The sequence below is a fragment of the Solanum stenotomum genome, chromosome 3 (genome assembly GCF_019186545.1).
Source record: "Solanum stenotomum isolate F172 chromosome 3, ASM1918654v1, whole genome shotgun sequence".
Classification (NCBI taxonomy): domain Eukaryota; kingdom Viridiplantae; phylum Streptophyta; class Magnoliopsida; order Solanales; family Solanaceae; genus Solanum; species Solanum stenotomum.
This window is the reverse complement of record NC_064284.1, coordinates 63,442,398-63,460,927: the sequence shown is the minus strand read 5'-3', so window position 1 is coordinate 63,460,927 and position 18,530 is coordinate 63,442,398. Positions and strand designations below refer to the sequence as shown.

General features: G+C 31.6%; 3 protein-coding genes and 1 non-coding gene across 5 annotated transcripts; 1 reads left to right on the top strand and 3 right to left on the bottom strand.

Annotated features, from left to right (window-relative positions):
• Nucleotides 1-3,395, bottom strand: LOC125860505 (5'-adenylylsulfate reductase 3, chloroplastic-like). The gene is made up of 5 exons (XM_049540482.1): nt 3,228-3,395; nt 2,685-2,810; nt 2,463-2,589; nt 549-1,353; nt 1-284 (listed from the first exon to the last, which is right to left on the bottom strand). Exons 1-5 carry the CDS (start codon nt 3,307-3,309, stop codon nt 54-56), a joined length of 1,371 nt encoding a protein of 456 aa, XP_049396439.1. The 5' UTR covers nt 3,310-3,395; the 3' UTR covers nt 1-53.
• Nucleotides 3,396-6,376: 2,981 nt separating this feature from the next.
• LOC125860533 (uncharacterized) lies at nt 6,377-7,099 on the top strand. Its single transcript, XM_049540517.1, has 2 exons — nt 6,377-6,526; nt 6,811-7,099. Exons 1-2 carry the CDS (start codon nt 6,377-6,379, stop codon nt 7,072-7,074), a joined length of 414 nt encoding a protein of 137 aa, XP_049396474.1. The 3' UTR covers nt 7,075-7,099.
• A 645-nt stretch (nt 7,100-7,744) lies between these two features.
• On the bottom strand, nt 7,745-7,816 carry TRNAG-UCC (transfer RNA glycine (anticodon UCC)). The gene has a single exon. It is a non-coding gene; the product is annotated as a tRNA-Gly (tRNA).
• A 201-nt stretch (nt 7,817-8,017) lies between these two features.
• LOC125860536 (autophagy-related protein 8C-like) lies at nt 8,018-11,561 on the bottom strand. Of its 2 annotated transcripts, none has more exons than XM_049540521.1 (5): nt 11,209-11,314; nt 9,547-9,602; nt 9,411-9,463; nt 8,275-8,390; nt 8,018-8,189 (listed from the first exon to the last, which is right to left on the bottom strand). In XM_049540521.1, the coding sequence occupies exons 1-5, from the start codon at nt 11,297-11,299 to the stop codon at nt 8,083-8,085; spliced, it is 423 nt and encodes a 140-aa protein (XP_049396478.1). In that variant the 5' UTR covers nt 11,300-11,314; the 3' UTR covers nt 8,018-8,082. The 2 variants fall into 2 exon arrangements, with proteins under 2 accessions (XP_049396478.1, XP_049396477.1); XM_049540520.1 differs by lacking the exon at nt 8,018-8,189 and adding an exon at nt 11,463-11,561 and having other exon boundaries at nt 8,262-8,390; nt 11,209-11,271.
• Nucleotides 11,562-18,530: the final 6,969 nt, after the last annotated feature.

Genomic DNA, 18,530 nt, shown 5'->3' with positions numbered 1-18,530 from the left:
TTTGTATTGCGGAATAGCTTCTCATCAAGATATGTAAACACATTATATGTCTTTCACCTGAGGGCATTCACAAAAGCTAGCAAGGAGTCTACATCCCTCTTCTCCGACGGGTACTTAATGGGCTGTGAAGTATGTCTAGGGAAGAAGAGTATTGTAGGGAAGCTACCAAGCTGCAATTCTTTTTGTGCAAATGCTTTCTGCTCACCATCTCCCCTGAATTTTGCTACTTTCACACCTGAACTCGCCAACTTCTCCGCCAATTCAACGTAGGATCCTTCCATTGCCTGTACAAAATCAGAAAAAAGATCTTTAAGATGATCCCCTAATATCATCCGCCTGGAGAAGTAGAGGCGAATATGCAGCAGCCTATATTCAATGGCTCAACTGAATCCAGTATTTTCGAACCATGGCTCATTAAATTCTAAACAATAATGTCAAAAGTATGTTATGCTCGGTGCTAAGAACCTTAAAGGTTGAACTAGTCACATCCAAATCTTGGATATGCCTCGGTGGAGAAAGAAAAAGTTGTTGATGAGAAGATTAATTACCTGGCAAAACTGGCACCAAGGTGCATAAAGAACAACAATCCAAGGCTCTCTACGATTTTCCAACTTCAATAGGTTCTCGATTCCAGGCCTACTCAAGCTTACAATGTCGTTGGTGTCGAAAATATCAGCAACAGCAGCACTACCATTTGCATGGACAGTGCCCTTTCCATTACCGTTCATGCTTTCGTCCTTGATGTTGGCCTTATGTAAGCCACACTCCTTGGCATTGGAATCCTCCCACCACCACCTTCCTTCTCGCTCATGTTGGCCAGGTAGGACAGCTCGTGTGCAAGGTTCACATCCGATGGAAACATAACCTTGTGAATGCAATGAATTCACTGGAACATTCATGGCTCGCAAGAAATTCCAAATATCATTGCCATCCACATTGGCAACAGGATTCCACTTCACCAAGCTGCCTACTCCACCATCTAAACCCTCGAACGAAGGGTCTACCTGAACAATGGGAATTTCAGATCGAGTACCAGGGGACTGATCTTTACGTTGCCCTGTGATCCAGGCACGTAAACCTTTCAGGGCTCTCCTCAAGGGCCTAACTTTCCTTATGCGGCAGCATTCTTGGTGGCCATCTTCATAGAAAGAGTAGAGACCCTTGTTCCTTACTAAAGCCTGAACTTCAACAGCATCAGGGAACATATATTCAATACGAATCCCATAGTGCTTCTCCACTGCATCAAATAATTGGTAGGTTTCTGGATTCAACCTCCCAGTATCAAGGCTGAATACTCTAAATGGACGACCAGTTAAACGAGCATACTCTAGCAAAGCAACATCTTCAGCACCACTGCAAAATAAGGATATCATTTAGGAGATGTACCAAAGCGAGATAACCAATCTGGAAATTCATTTGAGAGAGACATCTAAAAGGAAACCAACATTTCTGATAAACAAGTAGAACAGCAGATGTATCAGGATAATACTCAACATCCTAAATGACCAAAAAAACGAAATAGCATGATGACCCTCTAAAATCCACATCGCATTTGCATCACACAAAGCATTAACTGATGATTGATTTGGTAAAATTAACAAATTACAATGCAACACAAGTTATCTTTATTGAGAAACATATTAATGAAACTAGTTGGCAATGTTCATACACATTTAGGAGTTATGATACTCCACCTTGAGTAGCTCCTATGGAACAAACATGAACCAATTTTTATAAACTAAATAAACATGATAATATTTTTTCATGCTTAAATTTCATTCTCTTCAAGCATTCATCACAGTCGAAGATATTCCTGAACCAGTGTAATTCATCAATAAAAGAGCCTCGAAACATACAAATTTTATAGCAACTAAGAAATTATTGATTAGCTATTCAGAACCAGACCATTTTTCTTCACCAAAATCTTGAAATTTGGAGTTCCCAAATTGTTATTTTCGGTTTCAATGCTAAACTTCTACTACTCACTCATTCTTCCTTAGGCTTTTCTCATTCCTCATTTCCAATTATAAGTAGCTACTGCTTCTCTTTTACATTAGTTTCCCAAATTAAAGTTGTTTTACATAATTATAGGTCTTCTATTTGACAATACTTTGGCCAAAGAACACCAACAGTCCCACAAGTGGGGTCTAGGGAGGCTTGAGTATATCCCTACCATAGAGAGATTGTTTCTGATAGACCATCAACTCAAGAAAAGCAAAAACACAACATTTATGGAGACATAAGCAATAGTACGAATGAGACATACGAGTATTACTAGCAGGAGAGACAAGACGCAAAACTATTTACTACCAGTAGAGGCTAAATCAATTTGGATACAAAATAGTACAAGCATCTTCAGCATAAGAAAAATCAACACCAATAGGTAATCCGGTGCACAATGCATCCCGCATTAGCAGGGTTCGGGAAAGGGACACACCCCTAATCCAAAAAACAAAGTATACCTGAAAGCAATGGCAATTTCACTTCCAAATTTCTCAAGGGCTTTATCCATAATCTTCAAAGGAGAAGCATTTGTTAGCTCCTTTGCCAATTTCTCATAATCATCTGTCTCTGCTTTCTCTTCCACCTCTAAACCCCACAAAAAATTACAAAAATAAAAAATCATTTCCATTACAAAAATTAGCAGTAAATCACACAAATTACTAAAAATCTAATTAACTCACCAGGAGCAACAATAGTTGCTGCTAATGGAACTAATGGCTTCATAGCCAAACTCCTCTGAGTAAAATTCACTGCTTTCAATGGAATTCGAGACCGATCCATTGGCTGAGTGATACCCATTTGTGAAACTGTAAAAAAAAACAGCAAATTAGACCAAAAAAACGAAACCCAGATGATAAATTCCCTTTTATCTTTATCACATTAACACTTTTAAGTGTAAAAATTGAAACTTTAAGAACTCAAACAAAAAAAAAACAAAGAAATAACAAACCCAGATGTTAAAATTCTCTGATCTTCATCACATTAACACTTTTAAGTGTAAAAATTGAAACTTTAAGAACCCAAACAAAAAGAAAACAAAGATATAACAAACCCAGATGTTAAACTTCTCTGATCTTAATTACATTTACAGTTTAAGTGTGAAAATTGAAAGTTTGAGAACCAAAGCAACAAAAAAAAAAAACCCAGATGAGAAAATTCCCTACCACATTTACAGAATTAAATGCAAAAACTGAAAAATGGAGAGAAAAAGAGCAATGGGTAACCTTTAGGTTGTTGTTGTTCATATGAAGATGAAGAAGAAAGAGAACCATGAATTACACTTGAAGAACTGAAAGCCAAAGCCATTTTCTCAAATCTTCAACTGCAAATACTTTTTTCAAACAAAAACAAAGGATTCGCTTTCTGGGTTTTGGTTGAATTTGTAAAATTTTGCTTTTTTTTTTCTTTGATTTATAGGAGAGAAAAATGTCACCTGAAGAAGACGACAATACAGGTTCATTGAACGTGGACGTGTTTTTGGAATTTGATGGGTGTCTGACGTGGCGTAATGTTATTGGACGGTCTTTTATTTGCGAAACTGAAGGGAACAAAAAGACAAAGAGGTTGTTTGCGTAATAATAGGGGTCATTTACAATTTTGTCCCTATTTTTGTGTTTATATTTAAATTAGGGAAAATAGTCAAAAATATCTATTTAGTTTTCATTTATTAGTTGATTTTACCTTTACTGTTAAAATAAAATTGTTTTTATTTTAGCCGTTTATAAACTTGTCACATATACCCCTCAATTGGATGGAAAATCTAAAATCAACAAAAATAACTCGATTTTACTTAAATTACCAATGTTACTTGTGTATATATATATATATATGTGTGTGTATATATAGTATCAATTAAGGAAAATTATCAGTCTTAATAATATCAATCCAGTATATGATACTGATTTAGTATCAGTTAATCGAAAATTATCAACTTTAATAAATGAGAGGTATGGGTTGTATTTTTTATTGAGAGAATGAGTATTCCTTGAATTACTTTGGATTGGGGTATGAACATATAATTATTTGAGAAAATTACGCGGTTAAGCAAACTTATACTACTTAATTACTCATCATAGTTATAGTTTGTTATAATTACCACTCGCGACTAACATTAACCATTAATTACGTGGGCTGACTTCGAGTTTGTATAATTAGCCACGTTTGTATATGTATAATTTGCCACATTTGTATAATTCGCAACTAACAATTATTTGTTTGATTTGTATTTGTATACGGTGGTTTGTATTTGTATATGACGATGATTTTTCTTTGATTTTTCAGTTTTGTCATCATATACATTCAATCTTTTTGTGTATAACTTTTTAAAATTTGTATAAACGTGTAGTTTTTGAATTTTGTATAATATAATTTATATAATGTAATTTGTATAATATATTTTGTATAATTGTTTAAAGTTCATATGTTTATGTTTGTATTTATTCGTTATTTCTAGTTTTATTATATTTGTACAATTCGAGACTTTATATTACTCAATTATACAAAAACACGCGAATTATACAAACGAGATGCAAATTATACAAATTATTGTCCTCTCTGGCTCGCCTCTCTCCTCCCTCTCCCAGTTTCGCTCGCCTCTCTCCTCCCTCTCCCAATCTCTCTCGCCAAAATATACAAATACATATGTATAATATGCAATTATCTAACCGATATGCATATACAATTCACCTCTCTCCCACTCTCTGCCCTCTCTCGCTCGCCTCTCTCCTCCCTATAACATGTAGCTACAAATTGTAATTAGCAAACTATAGCTATGAAGCATAATTAGGCTATTTTGAGTGACTATATGCGAAAGTTCCTCAAATTATTTTAAGTTTTGTGGCTCATTTATGTAGTTTTTCCTATATTTAATGAAAAAAGAGACATAAGTTAATTAAAGCAATGATATGTATTTTCTTGTTGTGATTTTAATTAAAGAAAAAGAATAGATGTAAGTTGGTTCTATAATTTAGTCGATACATCACTTGATAACCGTCCGATAATTGCTAATTCGATATCAAACCAATCGGTATATTATTGGTTGACTAGTTGATTAATACATTTTAAAAATCGATATCCAATAAGTTGAATGATTAAGTGTAATTATTTGTCTGATATGTCCGATGGACAACTCTGATTCTAAACATCTCTACATTCTTGTGTGGATCCCACACACCTCGAATTCACCTCAATAACAATTATCTAAAACATAAACATAGCACAAATTAAATTCATAAAACTTAAGAAATTTTACATAGGCTTTGTTTTATCACTTCATTATAGTTATATTTAATACGAATAAATTTTCAAATCTGCGTAATCTCATATAATAACATTGCAAAGTCTAAAGACAAAAGTTTTAAAAATTAACATAAAATTATATTTATGAAATAAGTAATTAACAATTCTAAGTCCTAAATCGTAATCCCAAAAGAAGTTCTCTTTCAGATATCAAATTTGTATCAGGACCAATAAATTAATAATAAAAGATATCATACATAATCAAAATTGTAGTGAAATCAACAAGCCAACACGAAAACTCTTTACATAATTAATATTATTAATTATTAAAAATATTGAACAGTTAGATTAAGACAATTTAATTGTGATTTGAAACTTGATTAGCAATACTACATATATTTATCTTGTATCTACTTATACAACTTGGAATTTTTTTTTAAAACGTGAGATCTCGAATTAAAATTTACAAAAATAAAAAATATTAAATAAAATAAACAAGTGAATTTCAAATATTAAATAGTCCATTGCGGTCTACATGCTTGCCAAAAATCTGGTGGCTTTGCAATACTAGTGTCTAAAACAACATATAGTGCTTTTGAGTTTTCTGAGTCCCAAAATGATTTTTTTTTTTTTTTGTTTCGTTTTGACCATTCAATATTTAAAATTCACTAGCTTGTTCTATTTAAAAATTTTCATTTTTTTGAGATCTCACGTTTTCAACAAAATTGGCTTTTTATTGATAAACCCTCCGAAAAATCCGAGAAAATTAAAAAACTTGAAGTTGAAAATCTCGACTATAATTTTTTTGGTTTGATTTATAGATTTTAAAATCCAATATAAATAATTTAATTCAATAATTAAAAAATTCAAACCAACTCGATCTAGATACACCCGTACGACCAACCAACCGACTATGTCATTAATCTGTGTGCAAAAATTCAAAATACACACACTTTTATTAGTCTTGTTGACTCCTACAATAACAAGTACTACTTGACAAAACCACCAACTCAAAATTGGTAGTCTTCCAATACTTGACAAAAAGCATATAGTATAAATAGAATATCAAGCTACAAATTATTCATATTCATTAATTGACTATTGTGTTTCAATAGGTACAAATTAACACCACAAAATGAGTGTAGAGGTTCTTGATGGTGCCACAATCCTTAGCTTCGTGGAAGACGAAGAAGCATTCAGCGGATTCATCGTTGAGCGCTTCAACAATCTCGATAAAGATCATGATGGCATACTTTCTTATTCAGAAATGTTGAAAGAGTTGCAGGTAAGGGCGGACCAGAGCCATATAGATTAAAGAGTAGTCAGCTAGAATATATATATTTTTTTAAAGATTACTTTTATAGAGTATATATTTTTAATTTTTTCAAAGATTATTTTTTATTACAAAACTTTTCAAAGGTAGGTAGAAATAATAAGGTCAATGTACACATCATCTTCCCGACCCCACGTGTCAAATTACAATAACATCAAGTTTTTGTTATTCAAAATGTCTAACTAAATTTTGAATAATATTCTTAACAAAATTTTTGATTTCACCACTGGTTGCAGGGGTTGAGGGTGTTCGATACACATTTTGGTATTGACGTAAAAATTGATCCAAACGAGGTTTCTCGAGTTTATAGTTCAATTTTCGTTCAGTTCGATCGCGACTCGAACGGGACGGTGGATTTGGAAGAATTTAAACAAGAGATGAAGGAGATGATGGTGGCTATGGCTAATGGTTTAGGGTTCTTGCCAATTCAAATGGTACTTGAAGAGAATAGTTTCTTGAAGAAAGCTGTTGATAGGGAATTAAAATATTACTCTATTTAATAATAATGGTTAAATATCTTATATTTTGTCGTATCAATTTTCTACGCATGGTTTATGCAATATTATTAAAATTTTGAGTTGTAACGTTTTGAAATAAATTTGATGTATTATGAATTATTATAATTTATAAATATAGATTTTATTTCGTATATTTCTATAGAAGTCTCAAAATAAGAAATTTGATCAGGGAGTTTGTTTTGGTAATGTCATTTTATTTTTAGTCCTATTTTTCCTGAACTCAGCTAAAAATAATTGGACTAAAGTTATTTTTGCCGCACTTTGGCTATCATAATGTTAACTTCAGTCCCCGACATCGTATATCTAAAGTTATCATGAAATAGATACACATAACGTATGATTTTTTTTTTTACATAATGGACCCAAACTAAATGACTCCATCAAAACTGAGTATCGGTGTACTTTGCCCCTTCTGTTTGAATTATTCTAGTTATAACGATTCTCTATAATCTTTCCTCGTTTAAAATTAGTTCAGTTCAAAACTTAATGGTGTGTTTGGTAGGAAGAAATATTTTTCCTAAAAATTATCATTTTAGAAAAATAAGTGAATTTCATACTTATATTTTGTGGTTCCTACCAATTGAAGATCGGAAAACATTATCCGATCCAAATACACCATGAAAAAGATTAAAAAAATTCAAGAGTTAAAAACTGCGTCTGCCGGGAGTCGAACCCGGGTCTATTGCTTGGAAGGCAATTATCCTAACCGTTGGACTACAAACGCTTTGTTGACATTCCTTGTTAGGGGAGCTTATTATTAATAAATAAAATGTGAGCCATTGGATTGAAATGAATTGAGCTAATAAATGGACAGAAGGATTATATTTTCACGAGATAAAAGAGATATTGGTATAAGTGTGCAAAGACTTGTCATCTGTACATTTTATGAGCATTTCTTTAACAAAAAACAAGAGTCATCTCACTGTTAAACCATCCATGAACAAATCAAAGTGGTAGCATATTTACAATACAGATAGTTAACTTGAAATATTAATTCCCAAGCTCAAGGAAACCAAATGTATTTTCACCACTATATGTCATATAAAGGAATCCGTCTTCATCCTTGTTTTCCTCGTAAATTGCAGACATCAGAGCAGCTGCAACAAGAAGGAAGGAAGATATGTCAAAGACAAATGTCTTGGAAAAGTATGGAGACCTTAGGTTATAATCTACTTCACTTACTTGGAGGCAGAATGTTTTTGACAAAGACAAATATGGCCTTTTCAGCACTGAGATTGATCCTCTTTCGGACCACGTAAACAAATTGGCCAACAGTCAAGTCAGCTGGGACGAGGTACCTATGTCACAACGTAAGACAAATAAATAATGGTCCTATCGGATCTACTTATACATAGGAATAAACAATCAAGCAATATGAGACTAATTCTGTTAACATATTGAAGTTTATTGCGTAACAAGTAGCGTGACACTCGAGCATCAGCCTGTGTTTAACTGCGAAAGGAAGAAACACCTGAGGTACCTAGACTGTTTGTTCCCCACACATATATACCAATAGAACTACTTATTAGTTATTTTAGCACCAATGCCCGATCACCATGGTAATGAAACCAAAACACCTAAATCAACGAAAAGTGGCCTCCACACTAGAAATTACTGTACTGACCATACGTTAAATTTGAATTTAACAGAGAATATGAATTATAACATCATCTTTCGGGGCAACAACCTCAGTCAAATCAGTACTACAAAAAATAAACTCATAATCTAAAATCAACCATGAAAAGCAACAACGTAAACATACCCAGTGTTAACCCCCAAGTGTATGTCGCAGACCTTACCTCTACCTTGTAGAGGCAACCATGACAAACCACATTAAAATATCATACATTATTAAATACTCTGATTTTATAATCACTTCCTTGAGACAAATTCTGTCAAACTTTTGTTACTACAACCAGCAATCACAAGATCTATCAATATCCCCCAACTAACCATGTTAATATCCACATCCAAGGCAAACAACAAAACTCATCAGACTGCGTGAGGAGGGGATACGAAAGGGACTCTCCTAATTTTGAATGAACTATGACAAACTTGATGAGCCAGAATTTAGTAATTATTGTTAAAAAAAAATAAACCTACATTATGGAAGAATGATACACATAGCTATACTCATGTACCCAGAAGTCAAATATTACCACAAAAGAAAACACAAACTAAACAAGCAAATTGCATGCCAAAACCAATTTACAGTTGGACTAGAACAGAAAATTGGTGTTATTAATGTATCAAAACTGAGCACTTGATTCATAACAGCCATTATCATGGAAAGGCATAGAAGCATAGAAGCAACTTACTTCTTCTTATCAATGTCGGAGATATCACTCTTTTCTGCTCTCTCAACAATCACCTGAATAGGAAACATAGCCATGAGAAATAAGGGTACTGAAGTATCAATGAAGAGTAAGACCTTTTTAACAACAGATATCATACCGGAATTCTGTCAGGATACTTCTCTCTGATGCGAGAAGATTCTGCCTGTCTCCTCTCTATTTAAAAAGAACAAACATTGAAAACATCAGCAAAATTGCATACATCCTTTTTGTCTCATTCCCCGGCTTTTCTTAGGAAGGGAGACACCAGGAAGTTATCAGCTCAAGTAAATAAGGATATGCTCGAACGAAAAAGAAAAGAACATCATAAGAACAGGTACCACATCTGATATCTAGAAGCTATATGGAAAGAAAAGCATCAAAAACTATCACTTCCTATACTAGTTGGCAATCCCAAATCAGAATATCAAACAATCAACTGCAAAATCAGTTGGGGTCAGCTATTCCACTCAATTCATTCCCATACTAAATATTGCCCTCTAAGGCAAATTAGAAATTTTCTAAATGGCACAATTATCTCAACTAGTTGGTGTTGTCTATATGAATAAGCTCCGTTTTAGCTAAAATCTGCAATTATGCCCTGATACTTTAGTATTGAATTCATGCACCAGGTATATTCCTAGATTCAGGAAGACTAAGAACAGAACATATCTGGTTGTTGCTTTACCAAATATTTAGCTTTAGTCAATTAAATTACCCTCAAAAGGCATCTAGAAATATTCAAATATATACAATGTAACACGGAGGCTACAAAGCATAAACATCACTAAACTACCCACATCCTGGCACCTGTCAACATAAGCTGATGTAGCATTTGGATGGTGGGTATAGCTGCACCAACAGCGTGTGCACGCAAACTAACTGTGACGCCACCTACGGAGGATGGGTCAAGCAGGACTGGCTGAAGATGAGATGCAGATGACACCTTAGGCAAATCCCATGTCAGAATGGGAGAGGAAAGTGAAGAGCTTTATAAAGCATAGCTCAAGTTCACATAGTACATGCATAATTAGGGCCCGATGTGCATAGCCCAAAAGACAAATCCATTTGGGACTAGGTCCAAAGGGGACAATATGTGCCATGGATTTGAATCGTGAAAAATATGGTATGAGAGGGGAAAACCTCAGCTAGGACTGCTTAGGGCGTATTTGATGCCCTTGACAGAAGGCAAGCTAATGAGAACTCTAAAGATGAGGTGCATATGACATCTTAGATGAATCCCACATCAAAATGTAAGAGGAAAGTGAAGAGTTTTATACGACATAGCTCAAGTTCACACGGTAAGTGCTTTTATGGCTCGATATGGCCCTTCTTGAAAGACAAATCCTTGTCAGCCTAGGCCCGAAGCGGACAATACATTCCTTGTACTTAGGTAGTGATAATAACATGCACATGTATGTCTACAAATGGCAGACCTACATAGACACTATTGGATGCTATAGCACGACTATTCTTCAACCAAGCACTACCATTTTATATAGGAAACTAGTATTATCATACAAATAAATTGGTTGATCACCACTCAATAATTATCCTCACTATGTATACACATATAATCCACACACACACTAAGTCTGCACACATTTACTCTACAACAACATCATACCCCATGAAATCCACTAAGGCAGACCTTACCACTACCTCGTGGAGGTAGAGAGACAGTTTCCGAAAGAACCTCTACTTCATCATCTCTGTCTACCAATAATTCAATTTAAACATAATCAAATCATGTCCAACAAAGAAAAGTTAAAAGAAAACATACCCAAAGGATGTTCAACCTTGAAAGAACTCTTAGCCATTGCAAGACTCAAACTTTTATTTCTTGCTGAAAATTTCAAACATCTAAAGAACATCAGAATCACATAAATATACACTTATAAACGCAATTCAAGCAAAAGGGTATCTCTAAATTTACTCAAAAATGCAAGAAAACCAAAAAAAAAGAATGTGAACTTTAATATATGAACTTTTCTACACATCAAAATCAAGAATCATAATTATAAATTTTTTTTTTACCAGAATTCAACAGAGAACAAATTGAGGGGTTTTTCTGGTTTCTGAATCGTACACGAAACTTAATGATTTTTGTTTAAATTCACAAGAAAACTCTATGAATTATTGCGAATTATTTATATTTATATGTTTGGATCAGGTATTAAAACGACGTCGTGGAGTAACTTAAAAGGTGAAAACGACTGCGTTTTGTTTGCGTGGTTGTGGCGGCTTGCGTATGTAATGGGACTGCCATATTTGATTTAGAATTGATTAAGGAAAGAATCAATTTTAATCTATTTTAATGAATTCTTTAGTCAATTAAATTACAAAATTTTAAAAGTCTTTTCCTTTTTAAAAAATAAATCAATATGTCAGAAATTTAACCATTCAGTATTCGAAACTCACTAATAGTAATAGAAGGTAATATCTTGCCTTACTATTAAGGAAAATTATAAAAAGAAAAATTTGATGCACAAAGTATTATATGATTATGCAAATTAATAAAAATTTGTACCCCAACTAAATGTGACGTAGGCAGCCAATTCTGATATGAGCTCACACTAGTGTGACTGACCTTTTGCCTTGCTAATAAGAAAAATCATTAAAAAATTAGTTTGATGCACAAAATATTCCGCATTCACGTAGGGTCTAAGAAAGAACTACACCCCCAATGAAAGTGATATAGGTCATCTATACATCTTGATGCAAGTACAAGTTATTGATTCCACGATTCAAACCTACAACATCTATGTTGTCACACAAAGATAATTTCATAATTTTACCATTACTCGAAAACTTCTTTAAGCTAATAAGGAAGATCATATTGCAACTGAAAAATGACATTGACAAATGATGAAGATGGATTGTCTTATGTTGTTGGTTGGATGCTACAAAAATCATCATATATTACTAAAAGTGGGAAGCTCCTAACCTGAAAGTTGGATTACCATTTTGCCCTTCCACTTATTCTAACCTCAAAGTTGGATTACCGTTTTGCCCTTCCACTTAATTAACATGATTAAATGTCCAATTAAATAATAATATGTTAATTACATAATAACATAATTTGAATTCCAAGAGTTGTACTTTAATTCTTTAGTTATGACATTACATATTTCTTTTGATTTCTACTTCTTTTTAGCTTCTATATATTAAAAAACTTTTCATATCCTTTTAACTTCTATAAAACCAATAGCTTTAGCCTTTGGTCCATTGTCAATTTATTTTAATGCTTTGTTGTTTAAAATGCTCAAAATTCAGTGTATGCACAACACTCTCTGGATAAAGGTATATTTTTTTTTTATATTAGTTTCTTCAATTAACTTTCATTTAAGTTGTGTAGACCTCTGTTTTGCTTTTAATAATTTTGTTCTTTTTTGCTCTTTGTTGTTCATTGCTTGCATCTTCAATCTTCAAATTTTGTTTTATATAAATTACGTGATTTATTTTGCTAGGTCTTCTTTTGAAATTCTTGCATCTGCTCAATTTTTTCCTTTTTTCCTTTTTTATTTTAAAAAAAATTATACTAATTAACATAGAATACACGTGTTCGAGAATGAGTCTTTAAGTTCTATGTATTGTTGGTGTAAAAATATGTATACCTTTTTTGCTCCTTCAAAAATAGTCCTTTTTGGAGAATCCAACACGATTGTGGCAACAATTTTGAAGAGTTCAAGCATTTTAGCTTGCTTGTGTGTATATTTTTTACATCGACAATAGCTAGCACACAAAGAATCATTTAAGAAATCATAGCACTCAAGAATCATTCAAGAAATCAACATTTTTCATACAATGTCATGGTTGTGTGTCGAATTCTCCAAAAAATATTGAATTTTTTAAGGATCCAACACGAATGTAGCAACAACATAACAATCAAGTCATTAAAAAGATAATAACATATAAATTACTATAACCTTACAAAAAATGTTACTACTAACTAACCTTATAGTATAAAAATTATTTTCACTGACGATATATATAACTAGTACTCTTCGAGTACTAAGAACTAACTAGCAAATTCTGCCAAATATTTATAGGTCTAGTTGGGTTTTCTTGGAAATCATCAAGCACAAGAACCTTCCTTCACTTTTGGACAAATAGTTCTTAAAACAAGGGAAACTTTTTTATCCTTTTTTCTAAAAAATGGTACACTGAATTGAATATCATATTCCACTAAAATCTCNTCTGCCAAATATTTATAGGTCTAGTTGGGTTTTCTTGGAAATCATCAAACACAAGAACCTTCCTTCACTTTTGGACAAATAGCTCTTAAAACAAGGGAAACTTCTTTATCCTTTTTTCTAAAAAATGGTACACTGAATTGAATAGCATATTCCACTAAAATCTCAGAATTTAACTGTGGGTTTTACAAAATTCCAAAAAAAATAAAATTCAAATGCTTATATTATAAGGAAAAAAAATGGCAAAATCATAGAGAGAACTAATAACAACAATAAATATACTCAATGTAATTTCAGAAGTGAGGTCTGAAAATGTAGTGTATATGCGTGCAGTCGTAACTCCTATTTAGTGAAAGTAGAGATGTTGTTTATGATAATCATCAACTTAAATAATAACAATAAATAATACAATTATTGAAGTGAAGAAAACAATAGTAATATTAAAATTGAAGAATAAAATAATCTCACAAATGAAACGTGGGAAGATAAAGTGTATACATATCTTTGTCGTAGCTTGTGGGGTAGCTCACGAGAAATAAAAGTTTTCGAAGCAGAATTGCAAGAAGTATACAAAAGCGAAAATAAGAAAGATACAAAATATCATATATAACTAAAAGTCGGAAGTTCCTAACCTCAAAGTTGGATTACCATTTTGCCCTTCCACTTATCCTAACCTCAAAGTTGGATTACCGTTTTTCCCTTCCACTTAATTAACATGATTAAATGTCCAATTAAATAATAATATTTTAATAACGTAATTTGAATTCCAAGAGTTGTACTTTAATTCTTTAGTTATGACATCACAAATTTCTTTTGATTTCTACTTCTTTTTAGCTTCCATATGTTAAAAAACTTTTCATATCCTTTTTACCTTCTATAAAATCAATAGCTCTAGCCTTTGGTCCATAGTCAATTTATTTTAATGCTTTGTTCTTTAAAATGCTCAAAATTTGGTGTATGCACAACACTCTCTGAATAAAGGTATATTTTTTTATATTAGTTTCTTCAATTAACTTTCATTTAAGTTGTGTAGATCTTTGTTTTGCTTTTAATAATTTTTGTTAATCTCTTTTGCTCTTTGTTGTTCATTGCTTGCATCTTCAATCTTCAAATTTTGTTTTATATTAATTACATGACTTATTTTGCTAGGTCTTCTTTTGAAATTCTTGCATCCGCTCAATTTTTTCCTTTTTGTTTAAAGAAATTTATACTAACTAACATAGAATACACGTGCAACGCACGTGTTCGAGAATGAGTCTTTAAGTTCTATGTATTGTTGGTGTAAAATTATTTATACAATCAGGCTATGCTGCTCGAATTCTTCAAAAATAGTCTTTTTTTGAGGAATCCAACACGATTGTGGCAACAATTTTGAAGAGTTCAAGCAACATAGCTTGCTTGTATGTATATTTTTTACATCGACGATAGCTAGCGCTTAAGAATCATTTAAGAAATCAACATTTTCACAAAGCACTTAAGAATCATTCAAGAAATTAACATTTTTCATACAATGTCATGGTTGTGTGTCGAATCCTCCAAAAAATATTGATTTTTTTGAGAATCCAACACGAATGTAGCAACAACATAACAATCAAGTCATTAATAAGATAATAACATATAAATTACTTTAACATACATGAATTGATAACCTTACAAAAAATGTTACTACTAATCTTATAGTATAAAAAATATTTTCAGTGACGATATATATAACTATTAATCTTTGAGTACTAAGAACCAACTAGTAAATTCTCCCAAATATTTATAGGTCTAGTTGGGTTTTCTTGGAAATCATCAAACACAAGAACCTTCCTTCACTTTTGGACAAATAGCTCTTAAAAAAAGGGAAATTTTTTTCATCCCTTTTTCTAAAAAAATGGTACACTGAATTGAATAGCATATTCCACTAAAACCCATAAATTATTTTACTGTGGGTTTTACGAAATTTCAAAAAAAAATAAATTCAAATGCTTTTATTATAAGGAAAAAAATGGCAAAAAACAGAGAGATAATTAATAACAACAATAAACATACTCAATGTAATTTCAGAAGTGAGGTCTGAACATGTAGTGTATATGCGTGCAGTCGTAACTCCTATTTAGTGAAGGTAGAGATGTTATTTATGATAATCAACGACTTAAATAACAACAATAAATAATACAATTATTGAAGTGAAGAAAACAATAGTAATATTTAAATTGAAGGATAAAATAATCTCAGGAATGAAACGTGGAAAGATAGAGTGTATACATACCTTTGTCGTAGCTTCTGGGGTAGCTCACGAGAAAAAATAAATTTCGAAGCAGAATTGCAAGAAGAATATGAAAGCGAAAATAAGAAAGATAAAAAATATCATATATTACTAAAAGAAGCTCCTAACCTCAAAGTTGGATTACCATTTCTCCCTTCCACTTATCCTAACCTCAAAGTTGGATTACCGTTTTTCCTTTCCACTTAATTAACATGATTAAATGTCCAATTAAATAATATTTTAATAACATAATTTGAATTCCAAGAGTTGTACTTTAATTCTTTAGTTATGACATCACAAATTTCTTTTGATATCTACTTCTTTTTCGCTTCCATATGTTAAAAAACTTTTCATATCCTTTTACCTTCTATAAAACCAATAGCTCTAACCTTTGGTCCATTGTCAATTTATTTTAATGCTTTGATCTTTAAAATGCTCAAAATTTGGTGTATGCACAACACTCTCTGGATAGAGGTATTTTTTTTTTAATATTAGTTTCTTCAATTAACTTTCATTTAAGTTGTGTAGACCTCTGTTTTGCTTTTAATAATTTTTGTTATCTTTTGCTTTTTGTTGTTCATTGTTTGCATATTCAATCTTCAAATTTTGTTTTATATTAATTATGTAACTTATGCTGCTAGGTCCTCTTTTGAAATTCTTGCATCTGCTCAATTTATTTATTTTATTTTAAGAAATTTATTCTAATTAACATAGAATACATGTGCAACGCACGTGTTCATGAATGAGTCTTTAAGTTCTATGTATTGTTGGTGTAAAATTATTTATACAATCAGGCTATCTTGCTCGAATCCTTCAAAAATAGTTTTTTTTTGAGGAATCCAAAACGATTGTGGCAACAATTTTGAAAGTTCAAGCAACATAGCTTGCTTGTATGTATATTTTTTACATCGACGATAGCTAGCGCTTAAGAATCATTTAAAAAATAATATTTTTCACAGAGCACTTAAGAATCATTCAAGAAATTAACATTTTTCATACAATGTCATGGTTGTGTGTCGAATCCTCCAAAAAATATTGATTTTTTTGAGAATCCAACACGAATGTAGCAACAACATAACAATCAAGTCATTAATAAGATAATAACATATAAATTACTATAACATACATGAATTGATAACCTTACAAAAAATGTTACTACTAACTTGATAGTATAAAAATTATTTTCACTGATGATATATATAACCATTACTCTTTGAGTACTAAGAACCAACTAGTAAATTCTCCCAAATATTTATAGGTCTAGTTGGGTTTTCTTGGAAATCATCAAACACAAGAACCTTCCTTCACTTTTGGACAAATAGCTCTTAAAAAAAGGGAAATTTTTTTCATCTCTTTTTCTAAAAAAATGGTACACTTAATTTAATAGCATATTCCACTAAAACCCAGAAATTATTTTACTGTGGGTTTTACAAAATTTCGAAAAAAATAAAATTCAAATGCTTTTATTATTTGGAAAAAAATGGCAAAAAACAGAGAGATAATTAATAACAATAAACATACTCAATGTAATTTCAGAAGTGAGGTCTGAAAATGTAGTGTATATGCGTGCAGTCGTAACTCCTATTTAGTGAAGGTAGAGATGTTGTTTATGATAATCAACGACTTAAATAACAACAATAAATAATACAATTATTGAAGTGAAGAAAACAATTGTACTATTTGAATTGAAGAATAAAATAATCTCACGAATGAAACGTGGGAAGATAAAGTGTATACATACCTTTCTCGTAGCTTGTGGGTAGCTCACGAGAAAAAAAAGTTTTCGAAGCAGAATTGCAAGAAGAATACAAAAGCTAAAATAAGAAAGATACAAAATATCATATCATATACTACTAAAAGTGGGAAGTTCCTAACTCCAAAGTTGGATGACCATTTTGCCCTTTCACTTATCCTAACCTCAAAGTTGGATTACCGTTTTTCCTTCCACTTAATTAACATTGTTAAATGTCCAATTAAATGATAATATTTTAATTACATTAAAACATAATTTGAATTCCAAGAGTTGTACTTTAATTCTTTAGTTATGACATTACAAATTTCTTTTGATTCTACTTCATTTTAGCTTCTATATGTAATATGTTAAAAAACTTTTCATATCCTTTTACCTTCTATAAAATCAATAGCTTTTGCCTTTTGTCTATTGTCAATTTATTTTAATGCTTTGTTCTTTAAATGCTCAACATTTGGTGTATGCACAACACTTTCTGGATAAAGATATATTTTTTTTATATTAGTTTCTTCAATTAACTTTCCTTTAAGTTGTGTAGACCTTTGTTTTGCTTTTAATAATTTTTGTTCTCTTTTGCTCTTTGTTGTCCATTGCTTGCATCTTCATTCTTCAAATTTTGTTTTATATTAATTACGTGACTTATTTTGCTAGGTCTTCTTTTGAAATTCTTGCATCTGCTCAATTTTTTTCCTTTTTTCCTTTGTTATTTTTTTTTCAAATAAATTTATTCTAATTAAAATAGAATACACGTGCAATGCACGTGTTCGAGAATCAGTCTTTAAGTTCTATGTATTGTAATGAAACAATATTTATACAATTAGACTATGTTGCTCAAATTCTTCAAAAAATAGTCCTTTTTTGAAGAATCCAACACGATTATGGGAACAATTTTGAAGAGTTCAAGCAAC

What these genes read in the sequence shown, in the direction of transcription:
- LOC125860505 (XM_049540482.1), bottom strand. Translation starts at nt 3,309, where the DNA reads ATGGCTTTGGCTTTCAGTTCTTCAAGTGTAATTCATGGTTCTCTTTCT. An exon ending in TGAACAACAACAACCTAAAG is followed by an intron (nt 2,811 to 3,227) that starts GTTACCCATTGC and finishes TTTTTTTTACAG; the next exon opens with TTTCACAAATGGGTATCACT. An exon ending in GAAATTGCCATTGCTTTCAG is followed by an intron (nt 1,354 to 2,462) that starts GTATACTTTGTT and finishes CTTATTTTGCAG; the next exon opens with TGGTGCTGAAGATGTTGCTT.
- LOC125860533 (XM_049540517.1), top strand. Translation starts at nt 6,377, where the DNA reads ATGAGTGTAGAGGTTCTTGATGGTGCCACAATCCTTAGCTTCGTGGAA. An exon ending in AAATGTTGAAAGAGTTGCAG is followed by an intron (nt 6,527 to 6,810) that starts GTAAGGGCGGAC and finishes CACTGGTTGCAG; the next exon opens with GGGTTGAGGGTGTTCGATAC.
- LOC125860536 (XM_049540521.1), bottom strand. Translation starts at nt 11,299, where the DNA reads ATGTTCTTTAGATGTTTGAAATTTTCAGCAAGAAATAAAAGTTTGAGT. An exon ending in TCCGACATTGATAAGAAGAA is followed by an intron (nt 8,391 to 9,410) that starts GTAAGTTGCTTC and finishes GTTGTGACATAG; the next exon opens with GTACCTCGTCCCAGCTGACT. An exon ending in CAAAAACATTCTGCCTCCAA is followed by an intron (nt 8,190 to 8,274) that starts GTAAGTGAAGTA and finishes TTCTTGTTGCAG; the next exon opens with CTGCTCTGATGTCTGCAATT.